Source organism: Strigops habroptila, chromosome Z (assembly GCF_004027225.2).
Source record: "Strigops habroptila isolate Jane chromosome Z, bStrHab1.2.pri, whole genome shotgun sequence".
NCBI lineage: Eukaryota > Metazoa > Chordata > Aves > Psittaciformes > Psittacidae > Strigops > Strigops habroptila.
The window spans coordinates 36,521,079-36,540,823 of record NC_044302.2 but is presented as its reverse complement, the minus strand read 5'-3'; the positions used below and the strand labels follow the sequence as shown (position 1 = coordinate 36,540,823).

At 37.8% G+C, this 19,745-nt stretch overlaps 1 protein-coding gene across 2 annotated transcripts in view; it reads right to left on the bottom strand.

Annotated features, from left to right (window-relative positions):
• Positions 1-19,745, bottom strand: part of YTHDC2 (YTH domain containing 2) — a 32,994-nt gene extending 13,249 nt beyond the window's left edge. The window contains exons 1-17 of one of the 2 annotated variants that reach the window (XM_030469719.1): positions 19,438-19,745; positions 18,962-19,052; positions 16,137-16,351; positions 14,229-14,431; positions 13,479-13,645; positions 9,966-10,068; positions 8,587-8,743; positions 6,811-6,918; positions 5,686-5,834; positions 5,099-5,234; positions 4,540-4,666; positions 3,393-3,458; positions 2,278-2,456; positions 2,028-2,124; positions 1,856-1,943; positions 1,687-1,767; positions 669-751 (exon numbers count right to left, since the gene is read on the bottom strand). In XM_030469719.1, the coding sequence (XP_030325579.1) occupies positions 669-751; positions 1,687-1,767; positions 1,856-1,943; positions 2,028-2,124; positions 2,278-2,456; positions 3,393-3,458; positions 4,540-4,666; positions 5,099-5,234; positions 5,686-5,834; positions 6,811-6,918; positions 8,587-8,743; positions 9,966-10,068; positions 13,479-13,645; positions 14,229-14,431; positions 16,137-16,351; positions 18,962-19,052; positions 19,438-19,618 (2,231 nt within the window). In that variant the 5' untranslated portion in view covers positions 19,619-19,745. The remainder of the gene's footprint in view (positions 1-668; positions 752-1,686; positions 1,768-1,855; positions 1,944-2,027; positions 2,125-2,277; positions 2,457-3,392; positions 3,459-4,539; positions 4,667-5,098; positions 5,235-5,685; positions 5,835-6,810; positions 6,919-8,586; positions 8,744-9,965; positions 10,069-13,478; positions 13,646-14,228; positions 14,432-16,136; positions 16,352-18,961; positions 19,053-19,437) is intronic. The other variant, XM_030469720.1, reaches the window with a different exon arrangement.

Here is a 19,745-nt window from a genome sequence, read left to right as displayed (position 1 = left end):
TTCTTCCTCTTCACATGGCTCAAACAGTTGGAAGTTAAAGGTAGTAAAAGGAAGAATGAAGACCAAACAACTCGTGAGTGAAGGGACAGAGACAGCAAATGCTCCCATTCACGCTCAACTTCCTGCAGGTTAATGCCAATATAGCATCACCAAATGTAGGCATTTGTTGGTATGTAACCCCTCAGCCCTCACATAGTCTTGGGAAGGAATATGATAAAGGCCTGCTAAATTATGAAGTTTGCAGAAGATGAATAAAGAATCAGTGCTCAATGTCTCTAACACAGCGATGAGGGGACACCAATTAAAGGCTAGCAATAGGCAGCCCTTTGCCCACAGATAAGTTGCGAAACACCTTACGGGACACTGTGGCTGAGGGTGCTACATGCTAGAAAGAGGAAGGAGAACAAGTTCATGAGTGAAAAACAATTTAGATCTAATGTAAACTTTGGGAAATTCTTGAGTGTCACTTTTCTACAATTTGGTAAATTACTCCAAGGAAACACAAGCTGACCCTCACTCTTCTGAAGAAAAATTAGCATCAGCCATTATCCAACACAATACTGGACGAGGTTAACATTACCTAATTGCTATTACACCGTGTATTTTATTCTTAACATACAGGATGGTGGATATTTGCAAAATAAAATTCAGTATGAAGCATTTTTTACCTGCCTTTTCTCTGGATAGCACTGGCCTTTGAAATCCACACCATTTTCAGCATTGTAACACAGCTCAGTGCATCAAAAGACTTCTATAAAAGCAAAGCAAGGAACATAAACCCAAGATTGACTAGGGTATATGAAAGAAATTATTTAGATCATCAACAGAAGTTCTCTAAATAAAAATAATACTAAGAACCATGAGCTTCTGGCACAAAGGTATGTTCTAAAGTCCTTAGTTGCAAGTGAATTTATGCTACCTCCTTCACAGTATATTTGTGCTACACAGTTTTCTAAATTAAAGATTTCTAGTCAATAGGCAATTTAAGTCAACAAAAGACATGGGTTGTGTTTTGTGGTATGACAAACCAAGCAAAAACATAGTATCATATTAAATAAAGTTTTCCTCTTCGTCTGACTTGAAAATTACACCCTTATTTTCCTACATTTGATGCTAAATTACAAAAAAATTGTATTACCAATGAGAACTTCAGAAATCTGGTTTGAGTGTCTCCTATGAAATCTGGTTTTATTTTCTAACTCATATACAAGGTCTTAAACTGCCTCACTTTGCTATCTCATTTTTCTTGAATAATTAATTAGGGAATAGGCATTCAACATATCAAAAACAATGCCTAAAAACTTAATGAATTAGATTTGGGCTAGATACAGTAACAGAACGAAGGGAAGTCCCAGTGTTGTCCACGTCTCAGGAAGATGGTGGTCTAAACTGATGGACTTGGTATATCAAAAAAAAAAAAAAAGAAACAGAAATACTATATTTATATATCTATATATAAAACCATATATCTACATCAACCTTCAATAGCTTTTACAGGGTTTTTAAACAGCTAGCTATTTACAGTATTGGTAATAAAACAAGTGAATGTCAAAACCTCAATGGGTTCTGTCATTTGACATGCACTACCTCTCAGCCTAGTATGTAGTTCCCCAAAATTTATGCATTATGTATTTTAAGGTAACACTAGGAAATTTACTTCCCAAAAAAAGTTTAAGCCAATCATACCTCTTTCACCTTGCCTGAGTCAATAACAAATACAACATCATTGACTGTTATGCTGGTTTCTGCAATATTAGTGGAAAGAATCTGCAATAAAAAAAGAAGTCTATAGTAACTGTAAAAGCGAAGACAAAATAGATTAACATAATATCTGACAAAGTCCTCAGATACTTGCTATTTTGCGGATGCCAGAAGGTGGACTTTTAAGCACCTTCTTCTGATCCAAAGTCTGCATATTTGAATGAAGCATGAAAACTTGGTATCTAATGCAAGACAAAGACCACATTTTAAGGATTTTTAAAAGAAACGGTAAAAACTCAAGACTGCTATAAAACTAGAGGTTCTACCTGTGAGCATTATCAGCAAATCTCTTGTCATCAAAAAGAATACGGTCCCTCAGGCTAACTATCTCATCGTATCCAGGAAGAAATATTAAAATCGCTCCTGAAAAAGAAGTTGGTTTGCAGAGTTAATATGTCAGTACTATGCATACTAGGCACTTGGAAGGTTTTATCTATTTGGAGTTACTGAAAAAAGAGCACAATTCATCAGAAGCTGAATCCACACTCATTTATGGGAGTGTGTATATATACGTACCAGCATCACAACTACTACAGATGTTATAAAGTAAGTGCACAATCAGGTCCAAATCCACTTTTTCATCATCAAAACTGTGATGATAAGCTTTCAACAGTTCTCTGTCCTCTGCATTAAGGTCACTACCACTTGTTTGGACCAGGGAACTTTCATCCAGATTTCCAGATTCCACTGAAGCACTAAAATACACAAATACATAGGCCAGAGTCAAGGTTGTTTGCTTCAGGTTTCCATTCAGCCATCAACTCAAATTTAGATCAACAAGACTACTCATCTTGAATTTTAATTTTAAAGTGTAGCAGAAGAGCATCTCCACAAAACTATTACCATTCACTGACTTAAGTGTTAACTTAGCAAAGCATGCAACTTCAATTTTTAGCGTTAATTTTATTATACTTCATTGGAACACAACCATAAGTAAATGTGACAGGACTCAAAGTATAAAGACACCATGTGTTTATCTGTTAAAGGAAAAATATTTAAAAGAAATATATTGTCCAAAAACTTCCCTACCATAACAGTTAAGCAGGTATTACACTAACATAAACTACACTAAGAGAAATTATAATAATCCAGGTCTCTACACACTGTAACTACTATATCTGTAAGCTAATCGAAAAACAATTCTTGAATGGCCTAATGTACATGTTACTCATATAAAGTTTCTTTAATATGCTATCATGTTTCAACAACACACAATAGATCTGTTTCCAGAATAAGCATCTGAAATTAAAATGGTATATGATACAGAATTGGCATGTCCTCTGCATATTTCTTTCAGCTACTATAACCACATCCTGCCTAGATATATAATCATGATAGGAACATCCATATTAAGGTGACAAGTGCTAATAATATCAAAGAAATTCTACACCACTAGAACTATATTTATCCCAGGAGACGTGCAAACATAACCACTATGATACTGAACACAAACAAACTTTTTCTTAAATAATGTACGATTTCAAAATATTCCTATTCTTAAACAGATCTTGCTATTTAGGCCAGATTTTAAAGCATAAAAAGATAAAATCTGTTCTGACTGAAAGACAGTAAAACCTAACCTGACTAAACCGGTATTTTTCAGCTGCTTCTGCAAATTAGTTATAGCTTACCTGTAGGACTCTAAAAGGTCAACCACCTCTGTCTGCCCAAATCGTTTAGCCCAGTCCAAAGCCATCCTGAAAAGAGTTGCGGAAAAATCTGTATTAATTTCTCACTTCAAAAGATGCATATGAATAGCACATTACATGAGGAGACAACTGACTCTGCACTTTTCTATCAGTTTCCGCATTACTGTTTAATCAGTGTTGTTATTGCTGGATCTGCAACTTCCCACTTTAAAGTGCATGAACAGCTGTAACAGCAATAGGATTTTAGGCAACCTATTTTAGGCAACAAAAAGAAAAGAATCCCAGTTTTATACAGAAACTGCTATATGTAGATATATAAATATTTCTTTCCCCAAACATGCAGAACGAAATGAGGAGAAAGAATGTGCCATTCCTTCAAAAAACACACACCAACATGCAGGGACGAGCCATGCCTTTTTGTAGTACCCTTTACTAGCTCCTTTAAATCAACCTGAGAAGTCACATCCCAGATGTTTCTCTCAAAAATACATGAAAACATTAGGCTTTCTGATGTCTTAGAGTCGTCCTCCTCACAAAGCAGTTCACTCTTATTTTCCTTTTAAACTACATTCTTCAGCAAATCTTTCAAATATCATACTTCTGGAATCCTAATTCTTTCCATATTACAATTATTTAGTATAGTTCCCTGTTTGTATGAAGACACAAAACTCTGAATTTTACAAATTCACAAATATTTTTTACATGGTACAACATATTTACAGATATAGCAAACACCTTTGCACATGTAATACTGTATTTTTAAATCCAATATAGGTTACTCTCTTAAAATAAAATTGCCAAACATTTTGGATCTAACTTAATCAATACTGTATTTAATCAATAGAGTGAGAAAGATTCCAATTTTTCTTCTAACCATTATGTCAAATCAGACTCATTGAAACCAAGAGAGTATACCCCATATTTGAGACTGTCTAACTAAGAACTGAATTTAGCATTTACAGAAAACAATGTAATAAACAGAAGTTAGAAATTGTTTAAGACTGTCAAAACATATTAGTGCTTACAATAGTCAGATAAATTAGCAAATTAGATTAGATGTTATAGAAAGTTGTTTCTCCTTTGTATCTTGACAAATAAATCTATCTTTCAGCTTATCTGTTTGTTTTACCAGCCATTGGATGATTTGCAGTGGATACTTGCTCCCATACTTATTAGTTGTTCTACTTGACTCAGAAAGCCTCTGCCTGAGGCAATCATTAGTGCAGTTGCGCTGGTTTCACTGTGCCTATAATCAACTGAGAAGTACAACAAACATCAGCAAACCTAATACAAACACTACTTTTTCAGCTAAAGGTAGTATAAAAATGACTTTCAAAATCCACCCCGAAGAAACTGTTTCCTCACTTTATCCCACGAGTCAGTTCATGTGAATCTAACACTATTTTAGAAACATGTCAATACTTCAAAACAACAAATATCTACAAACCTCATTAATTTTGCTAACCCTATTCATTTTTTTTCAATACACATCAGAATTCAAAGATAACAACATCTGAAATTGGAGACAGAGTAGCCACAGAAATACAAGCCATTTTGTGGTGTGGGTTTGGTTTTGGTTGGTTGGTTAGTTTGTTTGTTGGGGGGGGGGGGGGGGGGGGTTGGGGTTTGTTGTGTGGTTTGTTTTTGGTTTTTTTTTTTCTTTTTACACAATAAGATGAAAAACTTACCACTGACATTTTCAGTTAAAATGAGGTGGAACACCTGAGCAAAGGAATCAACATCTTTATTCAACCAGATATCAGAAAGACAAGAATCCATTTCTTTTATTAGCCATGGTTCAAGGCAATTCACATCTTTTTCAGTCTGAAGAGAAAAAACTACATTGAAAGATGAATTCTACATTGAACTCTACATTGTTGAACTCTACACTGAATAAACTACATTGAATCTCTTCCAAGAGTGGTCTTTATCCTCATATATTAGACACAAAGAATTTCAACAGTGAGTTTTCAAAGTAACAACCAGAAATACAGCATTTTGAATATCAATGAAAGCATTCATTGTATCATAGGCAAGTACTATAAACAATGGCAGTCTAGCCATTTGATCTGAACAAAAGCTACGTACAACCATCATAACTGAAAAGCACACTTTAGCTAGGACCATTCATGCTAATAAAAAAAAAAGTTTTAAAATATGTTAATATCCTTCTAGACACACTAGAGGAGTAACATCTTTAGAAAACAGTTTTTATATGGGTAGTAATAATACAATGCAGATTTAAACATCTCTTCCAACAAAAGGAAGAACTTACCAGTTGATTAAGTACTGTGTCACCACCATCATCCAACAGATTATACTCCTCAGTTGCACTTGGGACAGATCTTTGTCTTTGAGATTCCAGTTTGCTATTATTTTCATGAGCAGAACACCACTCAGTAAGACTGCTTTGCTGTTTCTCCTCTGGAAAGCATAAAGTTTTGGTGTGTGGTGTTTTTTTGTTTTTTTTTTTAAAAGTTTTAGTCATTTTTATTATTCATTGTTTTCAGTTACAAAAACCACTTTTATCAAGTCACAAAGTTACCTATTCAACCTCCTTTTATTTAATCTAGAATTCTGTTGTCAGTTCAATGTAAATTTCATGATTAAGGGCACCTAAGTGCACCACTGCAAACATCTGCTATAAGAACAGGGCAAAAAATACTATTTGGGTGCTTAACCCCTAAGTCGCCAGGATTCCAACTTAGTGCATTCAAATAAGCTTCCTAAGTAAATATATTCTATGCCATTCTCAGTCCAGATCTTTGTCCAGAAGTGAAATGCCAAAGAGAAGTGATATAGCTCCTGCATGAAACAACTAATTTGGGTTTTGCTCACTCCTTTTTTTTTTTTTTTTTTAATACAGACTAGGATCATTACTTTCAGTTGTCAGGAAAGCATCTCAAATAATATATATACTTAACCAACTGAAAAATCAACCATATTAAATTCAAGTGTGGTAATGCTTCTGGGGATACATACTGAATACATCCACATCTCAAGAATGCAGTGAAAACATTCCTAATGAGAACCCCATCTGTGCAAGATGTACAAAATCATGCCCTCTTTAATAGCTGCACTTCAATTTTCACCCAGAAGTCAGCACATAGTATCTTCTGCTTCTATAGTTTTCGAACTCCTTGCTAATAAGGAAAAATATAACATTTGTCAACTGAAAGCAAACAGAATGTAACCACTGAAAGAAAGTGAAAAATTTTCTTTTTGAAGTTACATAATCTACTTCAATAATGTAGACGCTGAGAACTTGAAGATACTTGCTGTCATCTAACCATGTCTCACTTAATATCTTGACCATGGAATTTTAACAGAGAATAATCCTATTTATTTGTTCAATCAATGAGACTCACTGCCAAACCTAATAATTAAGAAGTCCACCAACCTCGCTGCTTCTCTTTTTTGTACTTTACCATCTCTTTGTTTGTATACCCAGTGCTTCGTAAAATGTCCTCCAAAAACATTTCTTTAACTTCAAAAGGTCTTCCTTGTACTGAAAGTATAAATAATTCATACAGTATTAATAAATGTCTTATAAGAGTATCTTCACTGGAGTTTATTTTCTTAAAATTCTGGGACATAAAGCAAAACAACATTTTAAAAGGGAAACACCAGCTGGGTACCTTGTTTATCATTGACCTCTTCAATTCTATTAAGTGTTACAGCAAGAAATGCTCATAAGATTGACAGTTATTAATTGGACTTTTATCAAAATGAGAAAAAAAAATAACCATTTTTGTTTAGGGTTACAAAAAAGATTTCACTGTGTAAAACTGCCACCTGGATTACAAAATGTAACAGTAGCTTTAGTGTAAGATCCCACAGGCAGATTGGCACCTTTATATTAAACTACTTTATTTCATGAGGAGTATATGAGGAGATGGGACTTCTCTCAGTTTTCCTCAATCACCTCAGCCAAATTTGGTGTTCTTGACTAAATACTTCCTGATGAATGAGACATTCCAGTGGTCTTTATCTTCTAATAATTCACCCTGATTTCTTTTTCAATATCACTGTTTTCTAGACCTTATTTATGGACATTAAAGGATTCTTTTCTACAGGAAGAATTAAAATCTCTAGATTCTGATTTGTTGTCCATTAGCAAACATTTGCCATAGCTGAGTTTAAGCCACCCAGGACTTTTCTCGTTTTCAGAAAGAACAAACTACAATTCACATACTTTTAGAAGCTTGATAGGAAATCTTCCAACTCTGATCACAAACTCTTGTGTACCACAGGAACCCACAACTATAAAATGTTGGTTTCTGTGGTCAGGATTTTGTCAGCTATATCGCTGAAGGAGGATCAAATCTTTTTCATTACATTAACAAAGTATCTAAACCCTCTTCTTCTAATTCTTAATTCTCAAAATTGGAAAAGGGGAAGTATCTTTTCAGTTGTGATTAGCCTGTGAAGACTAGTACGTGATAACAATATAACCACTCAGGTAAACTGAAGAAATTGTCATCAGAATTTCCTGAATAAACATATAAACAAATGAACAGTAAACTACAAAAAGAGTAAACCGGAAAGCTACACAACAATTATAGCTGAGATTTCTCTTCTCCAAAGAAAAATTTGGAAAACATTGAAATTGTGTAATTTCCAGATTCTTGCCTCCAACAATCTACAAGCCTTATTTTACTAGGCAGAAATTCAGAACTGGGAACTAGAAATAAACACTTTAATCTGAAAAAAACCCACCAGACTTCTTTTTTAGGAGCATTCACTAAAATAAACAGATTGTTTGTAGAGAAGATTCTAAAGAAAGTGATCCTACCCATGTCCTGAGACTGTTGAAATTCTTAAAAAAGGCTGACATGCAGACAGTCTACTTGACTGTTTTGAAAAGAAAGCATTTCTCTTAAAACTTTCTTTTCAAACAGTTATACTTTGCCATCATTGCTGGAAAAGAAGAGGACTGCAAGGTGCCAGAGGAGGTCAACCATGCAGAAAATTTGTAAGCCAGGAGGGCGAAGAGGAAACAAAAAAAAAAAAAACAAAAAAAAAAAAAAAAAAACCAAACAAAAAAACAAACAAACAAAAAACCACCCCCCGTAAGTCTATGTTCCCTTACTCAGATTGGTTTACTACAGTTTAATAAGACCTCTAAGTCCTAGGGCAGGTATACTCAGATTTAAGAGCGTACAAAAATACTTACTGTGTATTACTGGGCAACTTCCAAAATACCTAATAAAGAGATTTGCATCTAGAGCAGCACTAGAAATAATTAGTTTTAAATTAGTGTGCTTTTGCAACACATCTCTCAGTTTTATTAACAAGAAGTCACTGAACCTATCCCTCTCATGTACTTCATCCTATAACAAAAGGGGAAAATAAAACAGAAAACAAAAAACAAAAAACAAACAGCAGATAAACATCACAGATCCAAAATAATAACTTTTTACAAATATGAACTTTTTAAAAAAATTACATAATTTGCCAGTACATTACAGATGCATTAGAAGTGTAAGTCTAGCTTAAGTAAGAATTTTTTAAAAAACTATCCAGAAGTAAAAAAATATTTCAAGATGTTTTATAAAGACTCTAGAGCAGACTGCACTGGTAATGCACAAGTCACACATAACTTGATTTCAGAGGTTAAAGTGAATTTCTGAAACTTTTCTAATTCTTGTATTTTAATCTCATTTTCAAGATAATGACACTAACCCACATCCTGCACATCTTATTTTAATAAATTCTCACTTCATAACTGATGAACAGTTAAAGAAATGTATGATAACAATAAGAAAAAAGTTAAATTGCTTCAATCCATTGTCATGCACAAGGCTTATCACCAATTAAGGTACATGACTGATTAATCATCTTTGCTGGTGTGTTCTGTTTTGGTTTATATTATGAACTTACAAAGCAGGCACACAAGCACAACATTTTAGGCTTTAGCCAATAATGTATAAATAATTCTCATACTTTTTTCCATTTAGTTTAACAGACAAGCACCTAAAATTACGAATTTTTCTGTCTTCAGCTGGGAAGAACTTGTGGTAAACATTCTGGTTCCACTGACTTACCAAACCCCACAATAGAAATATTTGCATAACCATAAGCAAATAGACTTAAATAATTTGCTCAAAATTAGATGATTCATTATCTTAAAAACATTTGGGCAAACAAACAGACTGCAAACCTGATATTGCTAAAACAAGTACACGATACAAGAAATTCTGACACACTTACATTGAATCATAGCAGCCTCCCTAAGGCTTTTCTGCTTTCTGACAGAGGCAGTTCAGTAAAAACTTAAGAGCTCTGTCCTCCAAAACTGCATCATGATTCCAAAATTAATTATTGGCATGGACTTAAAATAAGACACTTTTACCCCCCCCAAAAAATTTAAAAAATCCAAAATGTACATGCTACAATAAAGACTCAGTAAGGCTCCAATGTTAATTCAGGTTCTAACCAAACAAAAACACCTTATATGCTCAGCAAATTACTAAAGAAAACTAAGATCTCACTTTCCAATTAACAAGTAACACATACTGCAAGAGCTCACATGAAATACAGCAGGATTCTTACCACAATAACATGCGTCACAGTTGATAGAGTGCTGTCTCCTGCCATCAGTGTGCGAAGTAGTATGCCATTAGTGCAAAATGTTAACAGTGTCTTTGGAGAAACCCTATTGAACAGTTCATAAAGATTCTTCAGTTTCCTGCACCATTTATATGTGGCTAGCTTTCCACCACTTACTGAAAATTAAAGGACTTAATAGCTGCTCACCAGAAGTAGAATTACAGTTCTCTCACCAAAGAATTCATGCATACTATTTGTTTTTTAAACTATGCCTATTTCCAGAGAGTTCCTAAGGAACCTTGATGCTTATGTTCCAAAACTTCAGACAATGGGTTTACTAACAAAGTGAGATTCAAATTTATATAATCAAATAAGCAAGTGAAACAGAACCTTGAGAACCTCTCCATGTTGCTTAATTTACTCAAAAATTCAGTATGGACTGCATTGGAAAAACAGATTCCAATTCTTCAGCATATGCTTGCGTCTTTTGTATTTGCCTCTGTGGGGTGGGTTGACCCTGGCTGTACACCAGAAGCCCACCAAAGCTGCTCTATCACACCCCTCTTCCTCAACTAGACAAAGGAGAGAAAATACCAAGAAATGCTCGTGGGTCAAGATAAGGACAGGGAGATATCATTCATCAGTTACTGGGCTTAACTTTACTCCCAGATTCTCTACCTCCTCCCCCGCAGTGGCACAGGAGGACAGGGAATGGGCTTGCAGTCAGTTCATCACACACTGTCTCTGCTACTCCTTCCTCCTCGGGGGAGGACTCTCTCCTGGTTTCCAGCTGTGATAGTTATTTTTCTTCCTAGTAGCTGGTGCAGTGCTGTGTTTTGGCTTCAGTATGAGAACAATGCTGATAACACACTCACGATTTAGTTGTTGCTCAGTAGCACCTACCCTGATCGATGACTTTTCGGTCTCTTGTGCTCTGCCAGTGAGGAGGGGCATGGGAAACCAGGAGGAAGCAGAGACAGGACACCTGACCTAACACAAACTAGCCTGACACATACCACAGCACATCATGCTCAGTATATAAACTGGGGGAGCTACCCGGAAGGGACTGATCGCTGCTTGGGTCAGGCTGGGTATTGGTCAGTGGGTGGTGAGCAATTATATTCTGCATCACTTGGTTTTCGTGAATTTTAGTCTGGTTTTTTGTTCCCTATTATTATTATTGTTATTATTTTATTATATTTACTTCAACTAGTAAACAGTTCTTAACACTCAGGTTTTACCTTCTCCTGATTCTTCTCCCCATCCCACCTGGAGTGGGATTGGTGGAGTAAGTAAGTGACTGCTTGGTATTTAGTTGCCACCTGGGATTAAACCACCACAACTCCTCACACTCTTCCCCTGCTCCAGCATGGGGTCCCTCCCACGTGAGACAGTCTTCTATGAACTTCTCCAACGTGAGTCCCTCCACTGTGCTGCAGTTCTTCAGGAACTGCTCCAACATGGATCCCTGCAGAATCACAAGTCCTGCAGCAAAGCTCTCTAGTGCAGTCTCCTGTTTCCATGGTGCCACAGGTCCTAGCAGGACCCTGCTCCAGCACAGGCTTCCCATGGGATAACAGCCTACTTCAGGCATCCCCCTGCTTTAGTGTGGGGTCCTCCATGAGCTGTAAGTGGAATCTGCTCCACCATGGACCTCCCTGGGTGGCAGCAGCACAACCTACCTCACCATGGGCTTCACCATGGGCTGTACTATGGGCTGCAGGGGAACCTCTGCTCTGGTGCCTGGAGCACTTCCTCCCCTCCTCCTGCACTGGCTGCAGGGCTGTTTCTGCCATGTATTCTCACTCTTCTCTCCAGCTGCAACTGCATGGTTTGGTTGGGTTTTTTCATGGTGTGGGTTTTGTTTGGTTCCCCCCTCCGCCTCTTCTCAAATACATTATCCCAGAGGTTCTGCTGCTGTCACTGATGGGCTTGTCCTTGGCCAGTGATGGGTCTTCCTTGGAGCCGGCTGGCACTGGTTCTGCTGGACACGGAGGAAACTTCTAGCAGCTTCTCACAGGTAGACCTCTGCTACCAAAACCTTGACACGCAAACCCAATACACTGTACTTGACTGAATCACAAAGAAATCAGCTGATCCTTTTCAAATGCTTTAATTTTTCAAGAATTTCAAAATCTTAAAACGTTACTATTCTAGTACCTGTGGCAGAGTTAGCTGTGCAAGTAAAACCAGCAATTGCCACTATTTTCTCCAGCACTGCTACCTTAAGTACCAACAAGTTGCTCTGTATTGTACTCTACAGTTCTTTCCTGGAAGATGTGAGCTCCCTAGTTATCATATGCATATTTGTTCCCAAGTTTGGAATTCATCCCTCCTTTCAAAAATCCTCCCACATATTAAATTCAAGGAACACATCCAAAAGGGAAATGCTTGCTTTACCCATCTCTACTCTTCTCTCTTCTTCAGTAGCCTTCTAGAAATCATCATTGTAAACACCTCCAGCCCACATCTTTTTTGCCCAGAGTCAAAAATATTGCCATCTCTCCTTTTTGATCTTTCTCATGAGTTGAATCTGTTGATTCTTCTTAAGCAGGATTTTCTGCACTGCTTCCAGTAATTCTTCCATTTTAATTTGACGTATACTTTGTTCTGCTTCAGCCAGCATAATACTTCCATATATTATTTGGAATACCACACATCCACCTTATTTGCAATTCATCTCCACTACTTCTTTTAATCCCATAATAGCATTGTAAGCTTTTGTACACATATTCAAATTCTTTTTTAACTTGGCTTTGTTGTTCAAGTCCATTAATTTTCATTAGCTATGCGATATCTTCATCCATATAAGCAACAGCTATACCTTTTGCCATCTTCTTCTCACTCATAGGCCAACTGCTGCCCATTCCTGGAAATCCCACTACCTTCACAGTTCACAGAATGTAGAAACTGCACACAACCTTCAGACTTTCATCCCTTCCTGCTCTACTTTAGGAACAAATTCCTCAGGTGACTTAGAAATCTCTACTTTTGTATCACTTCATGCTTTAAACATAAAAGCTGAAACAGAGTAAATTTAACCCAAACTATACTAGCAAATAATGCTCAACTTCATCATACACTTTAAAATGTTGGTTTTTTCCCTTTTATGTCCCCTATGAATTTTCACTACACAGCATTTGTTACAGCACAGTGGGCTTACTATCTATGTCTAAAGCCTGCAGAACTTCTGGATCAATACATGTTAAAAGTTGGGAGGAAAAGAGAGGAAAGTGTAGACTTGATCTGAAAATAAGACACGGAATTCCACAAAACACCCAAGAAGAAATCAAGAGAAAGCACCTCAAATTCCCTTATTTAAAGTGAATACTGAAAATGAACTTGCAAAATACAGGACAGAAACTGTCCTTTTCACTCTTAAATATTCCATGACCTGGAATAACATATTCTACCTACACTTTATGTGCTAGGCTGTATCTCAAATATATTTGTGGTTTAAATGTACACAAGACTAAAGATACCAACACAAGATCAATTGACTTTAAGAAGTAATACCTGCTTTCTAATCGGATCTGATAACCAATTGTCTGGCCAATCTTTTCTCTTCTTTCTGCTGCCACTCTTTCAGCCACAGCAACTGCTGCCAAACGTCTTGGCTGAGTGCAAAATATACGGCAAGGAGTTCCAGTTTTGTAACAGTCATCAAGAAGGAACTGAGGTATCTGTAAAGAAGTAGTTCAAATTTACTTTTTAGTTTGATAAAGTCAGCTTGTTTGCCACAGTGAAACAATTGAACTCCACCTCAATATTACACAGGTTGCAATAGAATTCACTATAGAATTATCATTGTAAATGTACATGAAAATAAATTTCTGGTTTTAAGTTTAATCTGTTAAAAAGTTACAAAAGTTGGAGCATCCCTCTCCTGCTTCAGAAAAATCTGTAAAAAAGAAAAAAGAATTTAACACAATAATATTCTACTCTAGACACTAAGAGCAGAACTAGCTTTGGAAGGAAAAGGGCTACAGAAAACCATAGCTACCTTTCTTTCAACATTTTACATTATTTTAATGAAAAACTAGTATCTATCAGGAAATTGTGCAGAACTATTCATGCTTTTAGTACACATCTGCTGGCATAGTATTTCAAAAGCAAGAAAGTGAATTAGAACACAAGACTTTCAACTACATAGCAAACAAAAGCTTTAAAATTAGCATAAGGAAATCCCATATTACAGAAATATTACAAAATTTGCATTAGTTTTGTATAAATACTGTTATTTTTTATTTCATTAAAGAAACATACTTGAGTAGTTTTTCCTGATCCAGTCTCTCCTACAATCAAAACAACTTTGCTGTCCTTTATTATTTTGACAATTTCTTCCTGTTTTTCAAAAACTGGTAGTGATTGCCTGAAGGAATCAAATTCTGATTCCCCTCTTTTCACTGGAACCTGGGGTATACCATTGTTAAGTCGTCCACTTGTCTTGTTCACTTCTCTGTTTTCTGTAAAGAGAAGTTATCAATTTACTTAGACAGATACAAAAGGTCACTAAAACACTGCTTTCAAACAGTACATAAAAATGAATATTCCTGACTTTATATGCACCCCTACTGACAAAGTTACAAACCCATCACACATTTAAAAGCCATATTCATAAAAACACATTCTGTTACAGTGCTTGAAATAAATATTGTTCAAAGAAGTTTCGACTTTCATAGATATTTTGAACAAACCAGACTATCCCAATGCATTGCTCAAAGTCAAAAGAGGTCACGAAGAGCAAAAACAGAAATAGAAACTAAACCCAAGAAAAGCAGCCTGGCATATTTTCCTAGACTTTGTATCAAGTTTACACATTCACACCTCCACAGTGTGCCTAGAAATATTCACTGTACAGTTAAGCCTTTAAGTTATTCCAAACTGACAAGCACGTCTTCTTAGAAAAAAACAACTTCTTTTTCATATGCCTGTTATCACATCCTCCCCGGTCTTTTTCGACCACCTTTCAGTCAGTTTTACATAACCTAATGCTCTAGTCCATGAGATTTGTCTTATCATACAAATTGAACCACGCTGTACTTAGACTCCTGAACCCATGCAGCACAGTGTCATGTATTAGAAAGCAATGCTTAAGTAGCCAAAGTACCTGCATGTCTCTGTAGAAGACTACTTCAAATTCAGTACCGTAAAGGCTATTCTATAATTCTTCAATAATTATTTTTCCAAAAGAATGAAGAGCTTGTTGTAAATTCAATTATACATATTTAATGGGATTAACAGATTTATTCAATTAGAAGCACTGTCTTTCCAAGACAGATGCAGTTTCAATGCCAACAGATTGAAAGAGCCAAAAACCGTTCTGGAGAAGAAAGATAAATTTTACAGTATTCATCACCTTATGCCTTACATACTTAAGGAATCGCTTTTATTATAGTTTTGCTCTGTTCATTAAATAATCCTGTTAAAGAACTGAAACAATTGAAAAAGAAAACTAGCAAAGGAAGCACTTAAAGCATGAAATATTGTTAGTCAGAAATATACAATGAAACGAGACATGCTGGTACAAGTGTTTTGCATGCACTACACCAAGCTTTGTGAACAGAAACACAACATAACTCTTAGACTCGTAACTGTTAAAGCAATAATCTTGTTAAAAGCATTGTTTAAAAAACCCGACAATATATCAGAAGTTTGGCTTCCATTGAATTCTTTCGTACTTAGAAATCAAGAAGTCTATATAGCAGTCTTGGAGGGACCAAATCTATTTTAGAAGATGACAAAACAAAAACTAAACTTATCAAGACCATTAATTTCTCTAAGAACAGCCAGCCTCATTTTCTCCTAAGGGTTTTCTTATAGTCATGGTAACACTTCTCTTTCCCATCTCACCTCATGGAACTTGTAGGACCTTACACTTCAGAAATGTACTTCCAGATAAATTTGCTTGGAACTGGCCTTCCAAAGGTTCAAAAGTAACTTTGCACAGGGGAGACACAGGAACGTGGGTGACATGACTGCTTAAGTTCCTCATGACACCATTTTTAAAAGACCCTATATTAACAATTGAAAGTCAAGAAAATTATTGGGTCTGTTGTTAGGGACGGTGTCGGTTGGGATGGTAGAGACAAGAAAACAAGTGGTTTGTTTTGTGGTTCGGTTGTGAGTTGTTGGATTTTTTTTATGTAGTGCTGATTCCCAAGTGCATATTGGAAGACACACTGAACATACCAGATTCAACAGCACATGCATTTCCTCGCTCAGTCTTCGGCAGAAGTTCTGTTCGTTCTTTGTTTGTTACAGGAAACCTCTGAATTAAATTCCGAACAGCATGTTTTGTACTGGGAGCCAAGGCACAAGTCATTACTGCATGTGGTAGTTCTGATCCATCCTTCTTCTTCACAGTCAGATACCGATTTGCTCCTTTTCTGGGATGGGGAAAAAAAAAAAAAAAAAATTTTAGGAATAAGCAACCTATTTACATCAATTTAATGATCTTTACCCATAATTCTTAAATCCCAAGCACAAATACAGGCTGGGCAGAGAACAGATTAAGAGCAGCCCTGAGGAGAAGGACTTGGAGGTGTTGGCTGACGAGAACCTCAGTATGAGCTGGCTTCAGTGTGCGCTTGCAGCCCAGAAACCAAACATATGCTGGGCTGCATCAAAAGGAGCGTGACCAGCAGGTCGAGGGAGGGGATTCTCCCCCTCTACTCCATAGTCATGAGACCCCACCTGCAGTTCTGCATACAGTTCTGGGGCCTCCAACACAAGGAGGGACATGGATCTGCTTGAGTGAGTCCAGAGGAGGCTGTGGAGACGCTGTGAAGGCTGGAGCACCTCTGCTCTGGAGACAGGCTGAGAGAGCTGGGCTTGTTCAGCCTGGAGAAGAGAAGGCTCTGGAGAAACCTTACAAGAGTCTTTCAGACTACAAGAAATCTGGAGAGGGACTTTTTACAAGCGTATGTAGTGACAGGACAAGGGGGAATAGCTTTAGGCTGACAGAGGGTAGATTTAGGTTAGATATAAGGAAGAAATTCTTCACTATGAGGATGGTGAGACACTGGCACAGGTTCCACAGAGAAGTTGTGGCTGCCCCACCCTTGGAAGTGTTCAAGGCCAGGCTTGGAACAACCTGGTCTAGTGGAAGGTGTCCCTACCCACGGCAGAAGGTTTGGAATTAGATGATCCTTAAGGTCCCTTCCAACCCAAACCTTTCAAGATTGCTGCCAAATTATTTTTACATATAATGCCACATCTAGAAACTTCCAAATAATGTCCCATGTAGCATAATACACACAAAAATAACAGAAGCATCCACAATATTCCCCATAAAAACCACCCTCTACTCACACAAGGTAGTTCAGCACAGACACTGCAGACTTCAGATGACTACACCCAGCATAATCCTATGATTAGGCCTTCATAATATAACACTCTTCTGCTACCTTTCTGTAAAGGCCTATCGCTATGTTATGCCTATCAACAAACAGACATAATAAACAGGTACCCTTGCAGTGATATTCCAAGCCTTAATGAAATTCAGTAAAACAAATTAGACTCCCAGGATGTTATCAAAGATGTACAACGCAGAATTAGAGACAAAGTACTTAACCATAACACTGCATTTGTTCTCAGGCTGAACTCTGATACTAAAATGCAAAGAACTGTTGTAAATATGTTTGAAAATGAACTATCTTGTGCGTGGGCTACAATGACGTATGAACACTTTGAAAATGACTTCTCAGGGTCACAGAAGGTCACACCAAGAAGCTTTGCCAGGGGAAGTTCAGGCTGGACATCAGGAAAAGGTTCTTCACTGAGAGGGTGGTCTCCGGAAGAGGGTCCCCAGGGAACTGCTCACAGCACCAAGCCTGCCAGTGTTCAAGGAGCATATGGATGATGATCTTAGTCATATGGTTTAGTGTCAGGTAGTCTGCGAAGACCAGGAATTTGGACTCGATCCTTACAGGTCCCTTTCAACTTGCAATAGTCTGTGTAAACAATTACCAATAATACTACAGAATCTGTTAGGGAACCACTCAGAGACAGCTACAAATTTCTAAAAGAATTAAGATGGATTCAAGAAGGGTTTACCTGCTACACCTGCACAGCCTGTAAGCACAGGCACTGTACAACCCAAGCATGTTCCTGCTAAGCATCTGCACACATCTGACAAGTCTTTCTAACACTCCATGTTTCCAAAATAGCATGCAAAGATATGCAAGTTAAGCCAAATTTACTGTCTCAGGCATCTGTGGCAAAAATCAGCTATACCACTCAGACTGGAACAGCACTATACTCGAATAGGGTCTTCTGAAACCAAGCTACACATTCAACACAATCAGTGCTGAATACACTTATTTGTATTTATTGAACTAGCACTTTACACTACTTTTGCAAGAATCATTAAGTATGACCAAAAATGAGGAGCAGCAAATGCTGCTACGGATTTACAAAAGTTTACACAAAGGCAAGTTATATGTGACACTCCTGTAACTTTCCCTTTCCTGTTGCTTTGGCACCTGAACTCCCAAGGGAACCAAATTCTCAGCTTGCAAGCAAGCTCATCAGGTCAATGAACATGGGTTTTATCTTCAAAAGATCAGAGCAAGGTAAGAAAAAGAAATGTCATCATGCTTCCGCACTTCTCAACAGAAAAACTCCTTTGGACATGGTACTCCAGGTTATACTTTATCTGTCAAGGTATGAGATTCTATGCAAAACTGTTGGGCAAACAATAGTGCATGAAGACCAGAACAGATCTTGGTAAGAAGACTTTTTCATGGACCCATGAAATTCACAAAACAAGGGCAAGCTATCTCAAACTAGGCACATCACAAGTTTTTTTAGTACACATAGTAGATATAACGCAAAGCACAAAGATCCTTGGTTTTATGTCACTTTTTAAACTTTTGTCTTTAGCACTATTCCCTGCAACAGCACAGGATATGCTAGAAACACATATAATTTTAATACTAGTCATACATTTGCACCAAAAAAATAAAATAATAAATAAAAATCAGACTTCAACTTACCCTTTACTTTTAGATATCAGCCCAAGAGACTGACAGAGCCGGTGGACAAATGCTCTTTCAGTACTAGTGAAAGAAGAAGGAAATTCCATTTCTAGAAAGGTATCAAAAAAAGCAAATGTAACTACACAACAGGCAGTATCCTTGACGTATTATCTCAACGCTACAAGCTTTAAAATCTCCAAATCTATCACACTCTGCCGTGAGCAACAGGACTACTGTATCTTAAAGTTCCGACCTAAACTATTCTACGATTCATACCTGCAAGCGAAGTATTCGGGCAGGACGGGGCTGAGGAGCGGCTTCTGCTGCTGAACCAATACCGAGCCTCCGGGCCTAGATGCCCGTCACCCCGCTGCAGGCCTGACTCGGCGTCGGCCCAGACCAGGAGCCCACAGCCCGGCCGCCGCCACGGGTCCGCCCGGGCGCACCTGCCCCACTCCGCCTCTTTCCCCTACGGCCGGGCTGCCGCGACGCACCTTTCTCCTCTCCATACCGGAACCGCTCGAGGGCGAGGTTCACCGCAATCTCCACCTCCTCGTCGACGCGGATATCCTTCAGCCTCTTGCCTCGGCCGCGGCCAGCCGCGGGGCCGGCCGGAGCGGGAGTACCCGAGCGCCCACCGGCCTGCCGTGGGGAGACGCTACTGGAGCTCGACATGGTTCCGCGACCGGTGGCGACAACCCGAGGCGGCGCCAGGTGGTGTCGCGAAGACTGCGAGAGGAACGGGAAGGCGTTAACCCCGGAAGAAACGAGCGCCGACCGAGGGAGACCGCGCAGCGTCGTG